The 22,077-nt window shown below is 22.5% G+C and overlaps 1 protein-coding gene across 5 annotated transcripts in view; it reads right to left on the bottom strand.

Moving 5' to 3' along the window:
* The window catches only part of LOC117175099 (equilibrative nucleoside transporter 1), a 79,767-nt gene that overhangs the window by 16,577 nt on the left and 41,113 nt on the right, over positions 1-22,077 (bottom strand). For all 5 annotated transcript variants that reach the window (XM_033364648.1, XM_033364649.1, XM_033364647.1 and 2 more), the window contains 6 exons: positions 16,254-16,374; positions 16,035-16,116; positions 11,252-11,418; positions 6,607-6,752; positions 6,319-6,404; positions 3,361-3,507 (listed from right to left, as the gene is read on the bottom strand). In XM_033364648.1, coding sequence (XP_033220539.1) covers positions 3,361-3,507; positions 6,319-6,404; positions 6,607-6,752; positions 11,252-11,418; positions 16,035-16,116; positions 16,254-16,374 — 749 coding nt within the window. The remainder of the gene's footprint in view (positions 1-3,360; positions 3,508-6,318; positions 6,405-6,606; positions 6,753-11,251; positions 11,419-16,034; positions 16,117-16,253; positions 16,375-22,077) is intronic.

Genomic DNA, 22,077 nt, shown 5'->3' on the forward strand with positions numbered 1-22,077 from the left:
AATCTTTAACATAAATAGTTGAATTTTAAACAATAAAGATTAATTTTCAACTAAAACTATGGAATATTCAACTGGATTAGTTTAATGTTCAACGAAAAAGATAAATTTTAAAAACATAAAGATTAATTTTCTAACAAAGAATTAGATTTTCCAACAACATGCATGAATTTTCAACGAAGTAGCTGAATTTTGAAATAAGGCAGGCAAATTTTTAACCAAATAGCTGGATTTTGAATTAAAAAAATTAATTTGTAACCAAACTGAAAATTGTTTAATTACAATAATAAATTTTCAAATAAAATTATGAACTTTTCACTATAATAGTTGAACTTTTCACCATAATAATTGTATTTTCAATTAAAAAGATGAAATTTCAACTAAAATGATCACTCTTCAACTGAAATCGTGGAATTTTGTACTAAGAAGATAAAGTTTTAATAAAATGATAAATATTAAGGTGGAGTGCTTGAATTTTCAATCAAGAAGATTAATTTCTACCAAAAATACGATTTTCCAACAAAATACATGAATTTTTAACTAAAAAGATCAATTTTTACCCAAACAGTTAAATTTAAAACTAAAAAAAATCCATTTGTAACTATAAATAGAATTGCTAAATTTTCAGTTAAAAAAAATCAATTATTATATAGTTGAATTTTCAACAAAAAAGATGCATTTTCAACTAAATCTATGGAACATTTAACTGGATTAGTTGAATTTCCACCCAGAAAGATGAATTTACAAATAAAATTATGAATATTAAATTTGAATACTTGAATTTTCAACGAAAAAGATCAATTTTCAAACATAAAGATTAATTTTCTATAAAAAAATCAGATTTGTCAACAAAATGCATGAATATTCAACGAAATATTTTAATTTTGAAATAAAACAGGTAAATTATTAACCTAATTGTTGGATTTTAAATATAAAAAATATTAAATTTCAATAAAAAATAGAATTGTTACATTTTTAGTTAAAAAAGTTAATTTTTAACCAAACGGAAGAAATTTTAATTAAATAATGAATCTTCAACTGGAATAGTTGAATTTTAAACTAAAATATGAAATTTCAACTGAAACTGATAGAATCATCAGTTAGAATTGTTATATGTTCAGTTCCAAAAATAATCATTTTCAAATAAAATAATCAATTTTGTATCAAAAAGGTAAATTTTCAAATAAATTTTTGAATTTTTCACTATAATAGTTATATTTTCAGTTAAAAAAATCAATTTTTAACAAAATAGTTACATTTTCAGACTATAGTGATGAATCTTTAACAAAAATTAGCAAAACGCTAAATTTACAAATAAAACTATGAATATTTAATTGGAATACTTGAATTTTCAAATGAAAAATATGAATTTTCAAACATAAAGATTAAGTTTCTATAAAAAAAAAACAGATTTTTCAACAAAATGCATGAATTTTCAATAAAATAGTTGAATTTTTAACTAGAAAAAGCACACTGTTAACCAAATAGTTAGATTTTGAATTAAACAAGATCAATTTTCAACAAAAAATGAATAGTTACATTTTTAGTTTAAAAAAAAAATAATTTTTAACCACACTAAGGAAATTTTTAACAAAAAAGATCAATTCTTTAATTAAATGATGAATATTTAACTGGAATACTTGAATTTTCATTCAAGAACATTAATTTTGACCAAAAAATACCAATTTTCAACAATTTACATGAATTTTGAATTAAAATGATAAATTATGAACAAAAAAAGATTGAAAAAACTTTTAGTTAAAAAAAAACTAATGTTCCACCAAATAGATGAATTTTCAAATAAAATTATAGAATATCCAATTGAAATAATTAGTTACATTTCAGTTGAAAAAAAATGTAACCGGAAGAAAACTAATTTTTTTTAAACAGTTACATTTTTAAAGAAAGTGATGAATTTTCAATTTAAATAATAAATCGTCAACTGGAATATTTTAATTTTAAATCAGAAAAACAGAATTTTAAAGCAAGAAAATTAGTTTCCACCAAAAAAGATGAATTTTTAACATTTCAAGTGAAAATATTGCATTTTGAACAAAATAAATGAAAAATTAATTTTCAACCCCCGCAGAAACAAATTTTTAACAAAATAGTAGTTCAATTTTCAACCAAAAATGAATCTCAATCTAAAATATTAATTTTTAACTAAGTATTTCAACTTTTAAGAAATAAGTTGAATTTCCAACCAAAAAAGATGAACTTCCAACAAGAAATGTAATTATTGATATTCTAACGAAAATAATTTTAATTTTAAGTGTATCGAATGCTCAAATATTCAAGCAAAAAATGCGAATTTTCCTTAGTTGAATTCTTAATCTAAACATAAATGTTGATCTAATTATTTTTTAATTTTATATTAACAAAAATTTATTTTCAACAAAACTTTTTAACAGAAGTATTAAATTTACAACTAAAAAAGATAATCTTTTAAACAAAAGTTGAACTGTTATATGTTTAGATAAAAGAAGTAATTTTAAGCTAAACAGAAAAATTTTTAACCATTGTTATGGAAAATTTAACAAGAATAATTAGATTTTCAGTTAAAAAAAAAATAATAAAAAAAACAGAATAAAAAATTTTTCAACAAAATAGTTAAAGCTTCAACTGTAAGTTAAAAAATTAACTTTCAGGCAAGAAAAAAAACGAATTTTCAACAAAAAAGCTCAGTTTTCAACCAAATAGATGAATTTTCAATTAAAATGATAAACCTTCAATAACAAAAGTTAGTTTTTAACAAAAGGGTTTAACTTTTAATCAAGTAATAAAATTATCATAAAAAAATGTGAATACTGAACGAAAAATGCAGTAGCTAACACTGCAATTAAAAAAATTTACTTTCAATCAAAAACAATTGATTTCAACCAAAAAAAGACAACTTTTCAAAATGAGTTAAATTTTTTTAACTATGAAAGATTTTTCTCTCAAGGGTGAGAAAATATTGCCAAGAAACTGGTAAATTTCCAACAAAATATATGCAGTTCCAACGAGAAACTTGAATTTTTAACTAAAAATGATCAAGTTTCAACCAAAAATATAATAGTTAAATAAATTATCAAATAACAAAATTAATTTTAAACAGACCAAAAAAAAAAGAATTTTCAACAAAACAGTGAAATTCCGTAATAAAAAGTAACTTTAAAAATGAAGAATCATGCTTAATTTGATGTTGTATTGTAATTAAAAAAAAAAAAATTAAGCAGACTCGCACAAAAATTCCTTGACTAAAAAAAAATCTCTGTTTTTCCAGGTGTAATATAAAAAAATATCCTGAGAATTTCAGGTTTTTCAGGTAGAGTAGACACCTAGTAAAATTTAAGTGTATCAATAATTTTAAAATGAACTTACATTTATCGGCAGAGCGAAGTAAGTGTCGAAACATGCCAAGAGTACAAAAAGCGCAGTAATAAAGTAATAAATGGCAGCAGTGCGGTGATTTGGAGAGAGTATCTTGGAAATCAAATCGATGAACGCCACGAGTGTTCCACTGATGTTCTGCAAAAAAAAATTATTAAGGCCGATTTAAAATTTTAAAACAAGTCGCAAAATTTCAGCCGAAGAAAGAAAATTGAAGATTGAAAATCGAAAAAACTGGAGAGAAACAAAGTTTGAAATCGATTAATATCTTTGGTTCACTTTTTTCATTTGAAAATTCACGAAAATTTTTTTATTTTAGAGAATAATACTAATTTAAAGGTAAAAAATAGTGCAAGACATGTTTTTTTTTGGATTTAGTAATATGCACACACTTGGGAAAAATGCGAAATCGACATATTAAACTGTTTCGAAAACAGTGTGCATTTAACTCAATAAATACATTTTTTTTTGCATAAAAAGGGAAATAAATATTAATAAACAAAATTCTTGTTGGTACGATAATTTTAAGTCGAAATTCATTGCACTATTATCGAAATAGTTGAATTTTCAAACAAAATAGATTAATTTTCCAACAAAATAAATGATTTTTCAATGCAAAAGTTTAATTCTCCAACTGAAAAATTAAATTTTGAAGAAAACATTTGACTTTTCAACCCAAAAAGGTGAATTTTCAATCCAAAAAGATGAGTTTTCAAACCAAAAAAAGATTTCTCAGTCATCAAAAAAGAACAAAAAAAAACAACAAATTATTGAATTTTAAAGCCAAACAGACGAATTTTCTACACAAAAGTTAAACTTTTAAACCGAAAAACATGAGTTTTCGACAAAACAAAAAAATAATTATCAACAAAATAGTTGCATTTTCAACCCAAAATGACGATTTTTCAATAAAAAAATATGAATGTTCAACAAACAAAGATTTTTCAGCCATCAGAGAAGAAAAATTAATCAAATAATTAAATATTAAAGCAAAAAAAAAAAAATTTCTACAAAACAGTTCGAGTTTGAATTTGAAAACAGGAATTTTCAGACAAAAAAAATAATTTGCAACAAAATAGTTGTATTTTCAACCCAAAAAGGCGAATTTTCAATCCAAAAAGATGAACTTTCAACTAAAGAGTTGATTTTCCACAAAAAAAAATTTTTCAGTCAACAGAGAAGAAAAATTAATCAAATTATTGAATTTTAAAGCAAAAAAAAAAAATTTTCTACAAAACAGTTAAATTTGTAACCCGAAAACCTGAATTTTCACAACAAAAAAAAATAATAATTTGCAAACAAAATAGTTGTATTTTCAATCCAAAAAGATGAATTTTCAACAAAGATTTTTCACCCATCAGAGAAGAGAAATTAATCAAATGATTGAATTTAAAAAAAAAAAAACGAATTTTCTACAAAACAGTTAAACTTTTAAACCGAAAACATGAATTTTCACAACCAAATAGACGAATTTTCAACAAAAGAATTGAATTTTAAACAAAGATTTTTCAGCCATCAGAGAAAAAAAATTAATCAAATTATCGAATTTTAAAGCAAAAAAAAAATGAAATTTCTACAAAATAGTTACATTTTTAACCCGAAAGCATAATTTTTAAAAACAAAACAAAAATTTCAAATAATAGTTTTCTACCAAAAAAGACAACCCCTCAACCAAATAGTTGAATTTTCAAAAAAAATATATACTGGTTAAATTATCAATTAAAAAATTAATTTTACATTAAATTTTTTTTTTTTAAACTACACCAATTTTCAACCAAATAGTTACATTTGCAACCAAAGAATATCAATTTTTAAATAAAAAGATACATTTTCAACCACAAAGATGACTTTTTTCCTCAAAAAAAAAAAAGATTCACCCAAAAAAGCTAATTTTCACTAAAATAGTTATTTGCAACCAGGTAGTTGAATTTTTAAAGAAAAAGATTAATTTTCGACAAAAAAAAAAGAATTTTTGATAAATTACGTAAATCTGGAACAAAAAAAAACATTAATTTTTAACAAACAAAAAAATGTTTATTTGTAATAAAAGAAAAACAGTTTACAACCAAAAACAGCGAATTTTCATCAAAACAGTTAAAATTTTTAACGAAAAAGATGTATTTTTAACTAAATATTTTAAATTTTTACCAAAACGATTAATTTTCTACCAAAAAAGACAAGAGTTTCAAAAAAATATATGAATTTTTGACCAAATAGTTGAGTGTTCAACTAAAAAGGATAATTTTTCAACCAAAAATGGAAGATTAAAATTAAAAATTAAAAAGGGAATTTGCAAAACCAAAACCAAATACTTCAATTTTTCACAAAAAAATAAGTGAAAAACCATAATGATGAATGTTAAAAAAATGAAAATTAAAAAAAAGTTGAATCCTCAACAAAAGCGGCTGAATTTTTGGACCAAAAAGACAATAGGCAACCAGGTTTTTTTCTAACAAAAAAGGAATAAACAAATGTAATAAAATTGTGGCATTTTTAAAGCAAAAAGACAAATTTTATACACAAAAAAAGTGGAATTTTCCAACCGAAAATATGAAATTTTACCAATAAAGTAAATTTTCAATAAAACTTTTCAATTTTCAACATAAAAGATAACTTTTTAACAAAATAGTCTAATTTTCTATAAAAAAAAAAAGACGAATGTTAGAAAAAAAAACTTTTCCTCTTGGGTTCGATTATATAATAAATAAATTCTTGAAACAAATAAAATAAATAATAATAAATTCTTGAAAAGAAAGGAAAAATGTACAAAATTCGGCACAATTTGTTAACTAATATGATTTTAAAAAGAATTTTCAATTAAAGAAAGAAAACAGAATATATAAACCGATTTCAATTTTTTTTTCCGAATCTCAACCCACAAATTATTTCCCCGCAGCTCAAAAACGATTTGATTAATTCAATCGATAGGAATTTCAAAAGAAACTTTACCGAGCCCAAAACAACAGCGCCTGTGTATTTTCCAGGCAATTTAGCTGCCATTCCGAATACTGAGTTTTGGTAAATTCCATTTGCAGCTATAAACAAAGAAAAAAATATTATTAGCAATTAAAAATATTTATGTTCGAATTAAATTTTTTTTTTTTAAACTAAAACATATTTTAATGTTAAGAACGATTACTACCGACAAATAATTATTAATGAAGAACAAGAAAAAAAAAGAAAAATTATTTGTCCGAAGTAATCGATTCAACTAAAAAATAATATTAGAAATCTTACTGTTTAAAATAATAATGGAAACGATAGTCATCCAGTAAAATGGCCCAATCCAGGTGCTACTGTCGGTCATTGCCAAGATGACTGTGAACACGAATATGAGCACTTGTACAAATATGCCCCACACTATTCGTATCGTCAGGTTTCCCCTGTATTAAAAAAGAAAACGTAATTATTTAATTAAATAATTTTTTCTGATCGTTTGTGCAAATCAGGCCTCACAGTCCCTACGTGATAAAATATAAGGACCAAAGGATACTTTTGGTCACATTCATAGAGTTCTATTTTTCCCGTTTAAAGGGTAAAAAATTTCGGATAAACTCAGAAGATTTCAGAGCAATTTAAGTTACATTCAGAAGAATTCAAATGAATTGGAAAAATGTTAAGAAATCAAAAAAAATCCATTGATTTTCGTAAAGCTGGAATGAATTTTAAAGGGATTTAAGATAAAAAAGAATTCAATGAAATTCATAAAAATTGAAGGTGAAATAAAAAAAAAATCAAATAAATTTAAAACTATTTTTAAAAAATTTATTGAACTCAGTCACTTTGAAATAAACTTGCAAACATGCAATGGAATGTAAATAATTTTACGAAATGTCTAAGAATTGAAGATGAGGTTAATAAAACTTCAGAATCAATTGAATAAAAATTTTTCAAAAAATTAAAATTCACTGAATTAAGAAGAATTGAGTGAATCTTTAAGAATTGAAGATAATTCAAAAGAATTAAAAAGAATTCAGGGTAAGTTCCAAGAAAAAATTCAAATATCTTAAAATCTTTGAAAGCCTACTAATTTCTAACACAAAAAGTGACTAATGACTACAAAACAATTAAAGTTAAATTCAAAAGAATTCAAAATGATTGGAAAAAAATGTTAATAATCGAAAAATTCCATTGAGGACAATAAAATTTGAGGGAAATATGAAGAATTGGATAAAATTCATTGAAAAAGCAAGCTGAATTAAAAAAGCAATCAAGTAAATTAAAAACAATTAAAAAATATAGAAAAATTAATTGAATTGTGTAGAATTGAGTGAATGTAAAAGAATTCAAAATAATTAAAAGGACGTAGAATAAATTAATAAGAACTTAGGGCGAATTCCAAATGAATTGAAAAAAAATTTGAAAATCTCTTCAAATCTTCGAAACCCTACGAAATTCAGAGTCTTGTGAAATATTCTTTGACATCCATTAAAACATTACAGGATAGCTAATGAAATTTAAAAAATCAAACTTTATTATTTTATTTAAAATTATTTTTATTATAAATAGTCTAGGCATCCTTTAAAGTTTAAAAGCTTAAAAATTTTATTTCAAAATCTTGAGAAATCTAGAAGTGGTTTTAAATTTTTCCAAATCCAAAATAATTTTTGAATTTTTTTTCTGAACTTTTAAATATATTTCAAAATGAATTGATTTTTTTTATAACTTTGAGAAAATCCTGCAAATTTAAAAGAAAATTAGAATTTGAATTTATAAATAATAATAGAATACTTATTATTTGTAAGAATAATAGAGTAATTATAAGAGATATTTAGAAGTTTTGAAAAGATTCGAATTAAATATAGAACTTGAAATAATTTCAAATACTTACAGCTGAATTAAAAATAAAATGTAGATTTTTGCAGATTTCAAACAAAAAATTAAAATTTTAAAGAATTGTGAAAGACTTCAAAGAAATAAAAAATTTTCTTAAGATTCTTAAGAAAATTGTAAATAACTTTTCACTTTGAAAAATTATTGTAAACAAAGTTTAAGAAGATTTGTAAAAGATTTAAAAAATTATCAAAGAAGAACATTAAAGATTTTTTTTTAATTTGCAGGATTTTCAAAAATTGTAGAAGAATTTCGAGTAATTTTAAAATATATTTAAAAGTTCCGAAAAAAATGTGAACAAACTTCGTTTAAATTACTTGAAATAATTCCAAGTTTTTAATTAATTTTTAATCTCTTTAAAACTTCTAAATATCTCTTAAAATTTCTCAAATTTTTTCTAAAAGATAATAAATGTTCAATTGTTATATATGCGTCAAAATTTAACAATTTCACATATAAATTAAGCAATTTTTAAATACACTAATTAAAATTTTAACGCTAAAAGTTTAAAATTTCTTTGAAAATCTAAAGATTCAAAGCTTTCTATGCAAAAGAATTCAGTTTCAAATTGTTTTCTTTTAAGTATTTCGTTTCAATTTATCCGTCTTAACTGAATAGTGAAATATTGCTAAATATAAAATGTTTATTCTTTTTCTAAATTACAAAATTTCAAATTAAATGGGACAAAAAATAAATAATTTAGACTCACAATAATACCAATGTAATAAATACCTTTAATTATGACTATATTATTATGGATTTATTTTTAAGTTGAAAATAGTAAATGAAATTGTTTAAAACCATACATTTTTTGCTTTTTTTATATTTTATTTTTTATTTATATTTTAGAATTTAGCAGCTAAATTCATTTCAATAAAATAATGGACTTTTCTACAATAAAAGATTAATTTTCAATCCAAAAATAGTTGCGTTTTCAACCAAATAATTTATTTTTTTTTAGAAGAAAGTTTAATTCTTAATGAAAAATAATAATAAACTTTCAATCCAAAAGGACGAACTTTCGGTCCAAATAGAGGAATGTTTAAAAAAAGTTGTATTTTCGACAAAAACGAATGATTTGTTAATAAAATACTGGAATTTCCGACCTAAAAAGATGAATTTTCAACCAAACAGTCGAATTTTGAAATGAAAAATAATAAAACTTCATTAAAAAATAGTTGAACTTTCAACATGAAAACCTAAATTCTTAACAAAAAGGTTAATTCTTAAGGAAAAATAATAATTGATATTTCACAAAAAAAGGAATCTCAATAAAATCACTAAATTTTTAACAAAATAGTTGATTTTTTAAACAATTAATTGAATTTACTATGTATGAAAATAAATTCACAAACAAAACATCGAAGAAGAATAATTTTCTACTAAAAAAATACCATTTTTTAAAACAAAATTCACAGATTTTCAAACAGAAAAGATCAATTTTCAGTTATAAATAAATGTCAACAAAATAGAATTAATTTTCAACCAAAATCGAATTTGAAAGAAATAATACTAAATCTCAAACAAAAATAGTCGAATTTTCATAAGAAAAAAGTTAAATTTTTAACCGAACGGTTGCAGTTTAAAAAAAAAGGAGGAAACTTCAACCAAAAATATTAAATTTCTACCGATAAAGTCGAATTTTCAACTAAAAAAGATCAATTTTCAAGCAAGAAGAAAAAAATTATATTTGCGGGTCAAAAATTAATTTTAAGTATTTTTTCAATCATTGATTAAAAAAAAAAAAAAAAAAGAATATCTATTTTTCTCCTAATTTCAAAAAAATTTCCCGTTTTTCTCGCTTTTTCGTTTAAATTTTTGTTCCGGTTAAAAAAATTCTACTACTTGGTAGAGAATTTAATTATTTTATTGAAAATGCAACTATTTTTTTAAAAGTTCGTTTCTGTTTGGTGGAAATTTAGCTTTTTTTAGACTGAAAATTTATACTATAAACATAAAATTGATCATTTCAATTTGAAAAATACAAATGTTTGATTGAAAATTCATGTATTTGTTGAGGATTAAACTCTTTTGTTAAAAATTTAAATTAAAAAATTTAATTTAATTTTTTCTTGTTAAAAATTAATTTTTTTAAACAGAAAATGTAACTATTCCATTTTTGGTTAGAAACTTTATTTGTTGTTGAAAATTCAACTATTTAGTGAAAAATTCAAATGTTTTGTGGAAAATTAATGTTTTTTTTTAAATTTAAAATTCGTCTTTTTGGGTAGAAAATTAATCTTCTTTTTTAAAAATACATCTTATTGACTGTGGATTGAAATATTTTGATAAAAATTCGTCTATTTTGGTCAAAAAGTTCAACTAGTAGAAAATTATTTTATTTATTTTTTTGTTGAAAATTAATTTTTTCAACTAAAAATACAATTGTTCCATTTTTGATTGAAAATTCCTTTTATTTGGGTGGAAAATCCATCTTATTTTTTTTTTAAATTCTTGTTTCTTGTTTCTGAAAATTAATTTTTAAACTAAAATATTCAATCTTTGGTTGAAAGCTTCATTTGTTGTTGGAAATTCAACTATTTATTTTAGAAATTAACTACTTGGTATAAACATAACTTTTTTTTTTGTTAAAAACGGATGGAAAACACAAATATTTTGTGGAAAATTCATTTACTTTATTTTTTAATTTACATTTTTAAGTAGAAAATTAATCTTATTTTTTTAATTCATCTCACTCGCTATGGATTCAAATATTTTCTTAAAAATTCGTGTTTTCAGTTGAATTCGACAACTTGAAATTCGTTTTTTGTTTTATTCATAATGATTTTTTTTTCAAATTGAAAATGTAATTATTCTATTTTTGGTTGAAAACTTTTTCTTTTCTTTTTAAAACTCAACTATTTGGTTGCAATTTCATCTCACTTGATTAAAAATTGCATTATTGTTAAAAATTCGTTGAGAATTTATCTTTTTTTGTTTTTAGAATAAAAATTCAGGGACTTTTTCAAGTTTTCAAGGATTTCCAGGACGCTAGACACCCTGCATAAATAAAGTATTAAAAAATAGTTTAAAAAAATAAGAGACAAACCCAAATTGGACGAACAGATTCAGCCAGCTGAAGATCAGATTCGGCAATTGAGAAGCCAATGTTGAATCTTCCATAAACGAATTTGAATACTGTAATGTCGAGTTTGTTATGTTTCCTGTCTGTGCTATTTGCACTGCAGTAGTATTCAATTTGTACGAAACAAAGTACTGAAAAGAAAAAAAAAATCGAATTATATCATTTCAAAATAAAAAAGATTTTTCATTGTTACATTAATTTTTCTTCAATTTTTACCAATGTCATTTCCCGGTTCGCAAACATTTTTCATGGCCAATGAAATTTAAAAAATCGAATTCACAATTTTAATTTTTTTTTCTCGAAAATGTCCCGTTTGAACTCAAAAATAGAATTCATACTTTTAAAAAATTCCCTGTTCCAGCTCGGAATTTATTTAAATTTTAACATTCCCTTTTCCAAGAAAAATTATAATTCTTTTAGATAAATACCAGTTTTTAAAATCCTTTGGAAAAATTTCCTGGTCCAATTCAGAATTTTTTACCTTTTCGAAAATTTCCAGTACTTGCTCGGAGTTTTTTAAAATTCGAAAATACCCGGGTTCCAAGTCAAAATTATTATTTTTCTTAATAAATTCTACCTTAAAGTTGAATAATTTTTATTTTAAAAAGTTCAAAGATTCTTAAAATGCTTCGAAATTTTATTTCAAAATCTTGAATACATTTTTTCTAATTTAAAAGTTTAATTATAATAAGTCTTTCGCAAATTCTAAATATATTTTAAAATTATTCGAATTTTTAGTAATTTTTCAAAATAAAAATCTTTTTCAATTTTCCTAGCAATATTAAAAAATATTATCCTTTTGAAGCCTGTTAAAATTCTTAAAAAGCTTTTAAAATTTTTGTTCAAAATCTGCCAAAATCAACATTTTGTTTTAAATTAGACCGTGGGCTATCTTTTCTAAGAATAATAGGCGTTCATCAAAATTTAACAATTTCACTTACAAATTAAATTTTCTTAAATAAAACAATAAAATTGTAACTTTCAACGTTCACTTTTATTTTGTTTAGTTATGATTATTGAATTTACAATTATTGATTTTAAATGAAGACTCAAATATTTCTAAATATTAATTAAATGTTCTGTTCCTCAATTGAAAAATTTCAAATTGCATGGTTTAAAAATGTAATATTTTAGACTGAAATTTAAAAAAAGCCTTTGATTACAAATATATTATTTTAAACTTATTTAAAAATAAAAAATAGCTTATAAAGTTTCAATAGGTTCTTCACATTTGTTTAAGACTTTTCAATTGAAACATTTTCATTTTTAACGTTAAAATCTAAAAATTCTCAAATATATTCACACTTGATCAACTTAAAATGTTTGTTATCAAAAATCTTCGATTTTAAACGCTTCTAATATTAAATTTTTTATGTCTTTAAAACTGCATCGTAGAATTATTTTAATACTAATGTACGGTTAAAAATATGAAATCAAAATTTTTTTAAGTCGATTGAAATCATGTTTTTTTTTCTCCAAAAAATTTGTAAAATTCCCGGTCAAAAAATAAATTCATGATCATTTCCCGGTTTTTCCCGCTCTCATAAAATTCCCAGTCATTTCCAGATTTTCCCGGTCCAGCGGCCACCCTGCAATGGTTCTGATAGAGTTGAGCAAAATTCAATTCGATCAGTTCTTAAGGAATTAAAAAAAAATGTTTTATCGCGAATTATATTAATAATAGCAACACTTTTATATTTTCATTTTCTGATTTTGAGATTGCTATTCTATACATTGATTTTGTAAAGCAGCTTTATTAAGAACAAACCTTTTCATAAAAAGTTTCAGTAATCGTTAATTTGTTCACTTAATTTGTTAATAAAAGTAAATTGAGTTAAAAGTGAATTACTTATGTTTTTTGGTGCTCGTATGTTGACCCATAGCTTTTAAAATTTAGAATTCACATCTTTTAAAACATAAAAATTGAACAATTTCCACACAAAAAAGATTAATAACTAAATATTTTAATTGAATTTTCCTCTTTTTGGGCAAAAAAATTCAACTATTTTGTTGAAAATTCGTCTCTGAGGTTAAAAACCTACTTATTTTGATGAGAATTCCTTTTTTTGTGTTTTGTTTGTTGAACATTAATTCTTTTAACTGAAATTTTACTATTGTTTTTGGTCGTAAACGGATATTTTTTACTTAAAAAAAAAACGTGTATTCGATTTAAAATTCATTTTTTTTTAAATTCATCTCCTTAGTTAAAAATTTAACTACTTTATTAAAAATTAATCTTTTTGCCCTCGAAGAATTATAATTTTAGTTGAAAATTAATTCTTTAAACTGAAAATGTAACTATTCTATTTTTGGCTCTAAACTAATATTTTCTAGTTAAAATTTGGTGAAAAATTAATGTATTTCATGGAAGATCCTTTTTTGTTTATTTGTTGAATTATCCGTCATTTTAGTTAAAAAATTTTTTTTGACGGAAATCCGTTTTTTTGTGTGTTGATAATTGTTGTTTTGCACTAAATTCAACTACTTGGTTCATTATTCATATATTCTTTTGCAATCCCGTTTTTTTGGTTCAAAATTAATTTGATTTTCAACTAAAAATTTAACTATTTCATCATTTTCGTTTAAAATTAATCTTTGTTCATTTTTAAGCAAACAAGTTAATTTTTAACTAAAACAATGAATTTAAACAAAAAAAAAGTTTAAACCAATAGTTAAATTTTCTACCAAAAGGACAAATTTTTAATCAAGAAGATTAAATTTCTATCAATAAAGATAATTTTCGAAAAAAATTGAAAGTATAATTTTCAATTAAAAAAAAAAAAATTTTCAACTTGAAAAAAATAGATTTCCAATCGAAGAAATGAATTTTCAATCAAACAGATTAATTTTCTACCAAAAAAGATTAATTTGAACAAAATACATAAATTTGTCAACCAAAGCTTGAATTTGTAATGGAATTTTAAGCCTCATAGTTAAATGTTCAACCAAAAAAATAAATTTTCACCCAAAAATTGAATTTTCAGTTTAAAAAATTAATTTTAAATCAAATAGTTAATTTTGCAGACAAAGAAATTCATCTTTAAATAAAATAAGGAAGAAATGAATTTTTAACCAAAATGATGCATCTTCAATATAAAAAGAAAATTAAACAAAATGGAACAGTTAAATTTTTGGCTAAAAAAATTAATTTTCAATAAAAAAACTTTCAAACAAAGAAATGCAATTTCAATAAAAAAAGATTTTTTTTACAAAAAGAAAAGAAATTAATTTTCTACCAAAAAAGAATAACTTTGAATAAAATACAGGAACTTTTAACCAAATATTTTAATTTGTAATGTAAATTTCAACCAACAAGGTTAATTTGCTACCAAACAGACAAATTTTCAAAAAAAAAAAAAAAAAAAAAAAAAAAAAAAAAAATAGAATAGTTAAATCCACAAATAGAGAAATAAGCTTTTAAATAAATAAAATTAATTTTAAAAGAAATAGATTTTCAACCACACAAATTAATTTTTCATAAAAAAGTTATATTTCTATGAAAGAAAAATCAGTTAAATTTTTAGTACAAAAAACTAATTTTCAATCAAATAAACGAATTTTAAACCAAAAAAGAATCATTTGTAACAAAATACATGAATTGCCAAACAAATGTTTTAATTTTTAATGGAATTTTTAGCCTAATAATTGAATTTCCAAACAAAAAGGTAAATTGATTACTAAAAACTTAATTTTCAATAAAAAAAACAACTAATTCTCAACCAAAGAAATAAAAATTTAGCCAAAAAGATTAATTTTCTAAATTAAAAAAATATTTGGAACAAAACAAATGAACTTCCAACCTAATATTTTAATTTTTAATGGAATTTTTAGCCTAATAGTTGAATTTTAAAACAAAAAGGTTAATTTTCAACCAAAGAAATGAAACTTTGGCCAAAAAGATTAATTTTCTGACGAAACAAAATTATTTTTAACAACATACATGAATTTTCTACCAAATATTTTAATTTTTAAAGAAAATTTATAACTTGATAGGTAAATTTTCAACCAAAAAGATGAATTATTCACCAAGAAGATAAACGTTCTACCAAAAAAGAGAAAATTTCAATAAAATACAGAAATTTTTCAATTTTCTGCTAAAGAAAATCGCTGTTCATCCAAACATAAAATATTTAACTTTTCAGTTGAAAAATTAATTTAAAAAATTTAAACAAAATAGTTAAATTTCGAAAAAAATATTTTTCAATTAAAATGATTAATCATGAACCAGAAAGAAGAATTTTCAACAAAATATTTCCACTTTCAACAACTACTTAGTTGAATTTTGAACGAAATTCAGGAAAGAACTGATTTAAATATGTTGCAAATTCCACGTTTTTCCGGCTTTTTTCCATTGACGTATTCACCTTTAAAAATATGGAAAACCTCTGAAAAGCAACATTTGGGCTAAGTTTTAATTTTCAAAATTATTATTTAAATGTAAATAATGAAATAGAAATATAGAAAGATGGCTGTTTCAAATTTTTACACACACGGAGTCATAATTTTGTCAATGAAAAATGGTATCATTTATATTGAATTTACTGGAATTATCTCGGTATAATATATTTTATTATTAAGATATTATTATATTATTTTGTATCGTATTATTTATAATTATATTTCTATTCTCAGATCATTCCAATAATTTCTCAATTGAATAATGCCCAACGCTGCTGATAATTAACCAACAAACAAAAATAAAATAAATCATAATATTTTTTAAGTTCAAGATTCAAAATTAACTTACATCTTTCGCTGTTATGAACATATTCCAGGATATCAGGGTGCCAAGACCGTGTAGTACCATTATAAAATACACTATGTTCAACCTGGAAGAAATAAAAATCAATTTTGCTATTTTCTCTCATTGAAAGGACTAATTATTTATGTAGTAAAATTAAATATATCCAAATGAAATCTATATTATTTAAATTGATCATTATAATTATCGGACTTTTTTATTTACCTATCTTTTGGAGGATTTAATTCCAGATCAATCTGGTCCATCGTCATGTCTCTAAAATTCAATTCGTCGTCAGGCCTACCAGTTCCTTCCCAGCCAGGAGACAATCGAACTGGTTCTGAACCTGTTGCAAAGATAGTTTTTTTATTTCTATACAATTCCAAAGGTCGAATAAAAAATATATTCTGTGGCTCTAAAATTGTGCGTGGAGAGTGCTATCTACAATTACAAGGCTCTCGCTTGAGTATCAATTAAAAATAATGATAGATTTCTATTAGTTATAATAAGATTTAGTTATAGATGAATGAATGGCATTTGATCAAAGAAACAATTTAGGCACCGAAATGCCGCACAGAGGCTCCAAAGAAAACTGTTTCTTTTATTAGCTCTTATCAGTCTAATTGATACTAATTATTCCATTTGTATTAGTTACTTTTAATTTCTTTTTGTTATATAAAAAGCAAATATTCTAAAAAAATTAATTTTTTACTTTCTATTGATAGCAAAACTCAAAATGGTTATCCTTGAGCGATTCTTTTGCAATAAATAATACAGAAGAATTTAAAAAAGCCTTGAGAAAAAAGCACATTTAAATAGCCCTAGTCGAAGGGGCCGTCCTTAAACTGCGTTACCCAAAATTTAAAAAAAAAAAACAGGGGAACTAGGGCGATTCTTCACGAAAATGGGGAAATACATTCTTTTAAATAAAATGAATTTAAATACCATATTCACTTCAATATGATATACTTTAAATTTATAAGATTTCAAATCGAAATATATTGTATTCTCAACAAAATGGTCAAATTTTCAACAACAAAAAAAATTAAAATTCAACCAACAAATGTAAAATTTCAAGCGAAAAATACTAGTTTTTTATAAGTTGAATTTAAAAAAATGGAATTTAACCTAAAGACGAATGTTTAACCAAACAGTTCAAATTTCAAACCAAAAAGATGAATTTTAAACTAAAAGATCGATTTTCGAACAAAAGAAGCGATTTTAAACCAAATGCATGCATTTTCAAACAAATTGTCAAATTTTGAAGCCAAAAAGACGAATCATCTATAAAAAAATTAATATTTAGCCAAACAATTAAACTGAAAACCAAAATAATGATTTGTTACGAAGACAGTTACATTTTTGAGAAAAAAAATTTGACTTTGACAAAATACTTTAATTTTGAACCCACAAAGATCAATTTTAAATCAAATTTTTTTGGTAAACAAAGTAGTTGAATCCAGAACCAAATTTTGAATCAAAATGAATTTTAATTTAAAAGTTAAATTATCAAATAAAAAATATATTTTTTTAACCAAGAATAGAATCATCAAATTTTCAACAAATAGATTAATTTTCTAACAAAAAATACGATTTTCAACAAAATATATGTATTTTCAAACAAAAAAGATGTTCTAACAAAAGAGATGAATTTTCCAACTAAAACCAATTTTTTAACAAACAGTTGCATTTAGAACCAAAAAGACAATTTTTTTATGAAAACAAATTAATTTTTAACAACAAAATTAATTGTATGTGATTATTCCATTTTTGTTTTTGGGAGGAAAATTTATCTATTTTTTAAAAATTTTGTTAAAAATTCGTCTTTTTTGTTTAGTTTCGCTTGTAGAAAATTAGTTTTTGAAACTGAAAATGTAACTTTCCATTTTTTGCATAACAACTAATCTTTTTAGTCAAGAATTCAACTATTTTTGTAGAAAATACAACTAATTGGTTAAAAATTCTTTTTTAGTTCAATTTAACTGGTGGAAAATTAGTCTTTTTTAAAATTCATTTTATATTTTGAAACTACAAAGATCCATTTTAAATTAAATTTTTTTGTAAACAAAATAGTTAAATTTTCAACTAAAAAATATTTTTTAACCAAGAAAGGAATCATCAAACTTTCAGTCAAAGAAATTAACTTTCAACAAAAGAAATTTTAACCAGAGAAATTAAAAAAGACAAATTTTGAACCATATAGTTGAATCACTAACCAAAAAGATAAAATTTCAAAAAATAAGATTAACTTTCTGCCATAGAAAACGAATTTAGAACAAGTTGAATTCAACAACATTTTTTTTCTCAAACAAAACAATTGCATCATCAACCAAACAGATATATTTTGAATAATAAAAAAGTGAATTTTAAACGAAATGTAGTTGAATTTCGAAAAAAAGAAAATATTTTTTGCAGAAAAAAGAAACGAAATCGTTAAGTTTTAAGTTTAAAAAAAATTTGTCAACCTAAAATTTTTCAAAATATCAAAATAGTCCAAATCTTTAACCAAATAGAAAAATTTTGAATAAAATAGATGAATCCTCAATCAAAAAAAAATAATTTTCTAACGAAAAAAGAAAAACGATTTTCTAGAATGGAGAATAATTTTCTAACAAAAAAGATCATTTTAACAAAATACAAAATTCTTTAAGCAAATAGTTTAATTTTGGAACTAAGAAGATGATTTATTTATGAAAAAAATAATTTTCAACCAAACAGTTTAATTAACCAAAAAGACGAATTTTTACGAAGACAGTTGAATTTTCAACTTATGATGGATACATTTTTAACCAAAAATGGAATGTGTAAACTTTAAAATTAAATAATTGAATTTTAAAGAAAGAAAAAAAAATTCAATACAAAATTTAAATTTTCAACCAAAAATGTGAATCTTAAAATTAATTATTTACAAAATAATAAAACTTTCAGGTAACTAGTTGATTTTTCAATAAAAAAAAAAATCATTTCTAACGAAATAGTTGAATTTTTCAACCAAAAGGATGAATATTCCAACAAGAAGATTACTGTCATTTCTGCACGTGTAGCCGATAGGATATCGAATAAAGTTGGTGATTGTCATCTACAGGAGTTGAGCTATCAAGTGCACTTAGCGGCACTTCATGGAATTGATATTCAATTCTATATTTTGTTTCATTATTATATTTTTATGTTTATTATATTTTATAATACGTCCTACTTTTTTACGCATTTAAAAAACAAAATTACATCGAGTACACAATTAAATTATATTTTTTTTTTATCACAACAATTAATAGAACTTTTTTTCTATATTTGGTACAAAATCGAGCTTTACAAAATGAAAATTGATGAAGTTATTTAATTTGATATAAAGAAAACTTAACATCTTTTGGAAGTCATTTTCATGCAATTTAATTATAAAAACTTTAGTGTTATAAAACTTAGTTGATATCCTATCAGCTTTTATGAGAACTAATAATTATTTTGGGCGAAGTTTTGCAATTTTTTAAAATTGGCATATTTTCTGAAAGTTTGAAACTTGTTGCTTGGTTATTGGAAAAGTAATTTTATATTAAAAAAAAAACGAAATTTCAACAAATTGAATTTAAGCAAATTAAATTTTCAACAAAAAATTCTTATTTTCAACCAAGCAGGATGAATTTTCAATCAAGAAATATACATTTTCTACCGCAAAAGATAAATCTTCAATCCAAAAGGACAAATTTTTAGCAAACCCGTTGAATTCCTGTTTACTAAAAAATTACTTTATCAAAATACTTGAATTTCGAAGCTACAAATAAAAATTTACAAACAAATGGTCGAATTTTCAAACAAAAAATATTAAACTTCAACCAAACCAGCTGCATTTTCAAGCCAAAGAGACGAATTTTTTCGGAAGACAGTTAAATTTTCAGCCAAAAAATGTGACTTTTCTATAATAAAAGATCAATCTTCTACCTGAAAACGAATTTTCAACCAGTTGAATTAACCAAATAGTTGAATCAACTAAAAAAGATATTTTCTGAGCCAATAATGGAATTTTTAGTTCCAAACATAATTTTCAATTTCAAAAATGAATTTTCAGCAAGAAAAAAGGGCTTTTTGAGCCAAATAGATGAATCCTTAATAAAAAAGATAAATTTTCAACAAAATTAATTTTTAAACAAAAAAAAATTCAACAAAATACATTAATTTTTAATCAAATAGTTAAATTTTGAAACTAAAAAGATGAAGTATGTACCAAAAAAATTAATTGTTAACCAAACAGTTGCATTAACAGCCAACAGTATGAATTTTTACGAAGACAGTTGCGTTTTTAACATACGAAGATCTATTTAAAACCAATTGGCCGAATTTTCGACAAAAAATTAATTTTTAATCAAGCAAGATGATTTTTCGACAATAAAAGATGAATTTTCTACCAAAAGACAAATTATCAACCAGCTAAGTTCAAGCAAAAAATACGATTTTTATCTAAATAATTGAAAACTAAATAAAGTCGAATTTTCTACTATAGGGTTGAATTTTTAAGTTATAAAGGATAAATTTCTAAACAAAATTGAAATGTCAATTTTCCAGTTAAAAAATTAATTGTTTACAAAATAATACAACTTTTAAATAAGGAGTTGAATTTTTAATTAAAAAAATTCATTTTTAAACACAGATAGTTCAGTTTTCATAGAAATATTTAAAATTTCATGAAAAATGTGAATTTTTTTACCAAACAGTATAATTGTCTACCAAACTGTTCAATTTTTAAGGCAAACGATAAATTTTCGATGAAACAGTTTACTTATTAAAAAAAAAACAAAATGAATAAAAATTAATTTCAACGAAAAATGTCATAATTGATATTCCAACCAAATTTTAAATTTAAAAAACAGTTAAATGTAACAAAGTAGTTCAACTTTCGCCTAAAAAGATGAATTTTCAACGAAGAATAGAAATAATAAGTTAAATTATGAATCATAAATCAAAAAAAATAATTTTTCAGAAAGAACTTTCACCCAAATTGTAGAATTTTCAAAAAAAATAAAAAAATAAACGAATAAAAAAGCTATAAAAATAAATTTCAACTAAAATTATGAATCTTGAGTAAAAAAAAATTTAACAAAGTAGTTTAACTTTCATCCAAGTAATTGCATATTTAACTAAAAAATTGATCTTTCAAACAAATATTTGAATTTTCAACTAAAAATTAATAAATATATTTCTATATCAAAAATGAAATTCTAAGAAAAAAGAATATTAATTTTCAAAATAGTACCATCAAATTTTCAACTAAAATTATGAATTTCAAAAAATGAATTTTTATTAAAAGTAGCTACATTTTCCAACAACGATATGAATCTTCTATCAATAAAAAAGAATTTTTAACAGAGTAGTTAAACATTCAACCAAGCAGTGAAATTTTCAAGAAAAAGGAAGAATTTTCCACTCAGAAAATTGATACCCTACCAAAACAGACGAATTATCAACACGAGCCTACGATTTTTCCACAAAAAAGTAAATTTCCTACTAATTCATTATATATTTTTATAATATTTAAATTTTCAACCAAAAATATAAATTTTGAAGCCAAAAAGACGTATTTTTCCATCAAACAGTTAAATTTTCATACCGGAAATATGAATTTTCATCTATAAAATGTTCAATCTTTAAAAAAAATTAATGTTTAAAAACGTAATTTTCCATCTAACAGTTGCATTTTTAATCAAAAAGTATAAACTTTCAACCGAGAAGATTAATTTTCTACTAAAAAATAGAATATTTCAAATAGTTAAATTTAAATAAGAAAAATATTATAGTTACATTTACATTAGTTACATTTTTATTTGGTTTTTTCAGTTTAACTTTTTACCAAAAAACAAATGACTTTTTTAACAAAATAGTTGTGTTTTCAACAAAATAATTAAATTTTCAATTAAATAGAATTTTTAACCAAACGAAATCAATGCAGAACCAAAAATATAATATATTTGACTCTTCAACTAAAAATAGTTAAATTTTCTTTTTGAGTTCTATTAATTTATTTCGCACTTAAGCGCAAAAAAAAAACAAGAAAAGGGGG

The sequence above is a fragment of the Belonocnema kinseyi genome, chromosome 6 (genome assembly GCF_010883055.1).
Source record: "Belonocnema kinseyi isolate 2016_QV_RU_SX_M_011 chromosome 6, B_treatae_v1, whole genome shotgun sequence".
Taxonomy (NCBI): Eukaryota; Metazoa; Arthropoda; class Insecta; order Hymenoptera; family Cynipidae; genus Belonocnema; species Belonocnema kinseyi.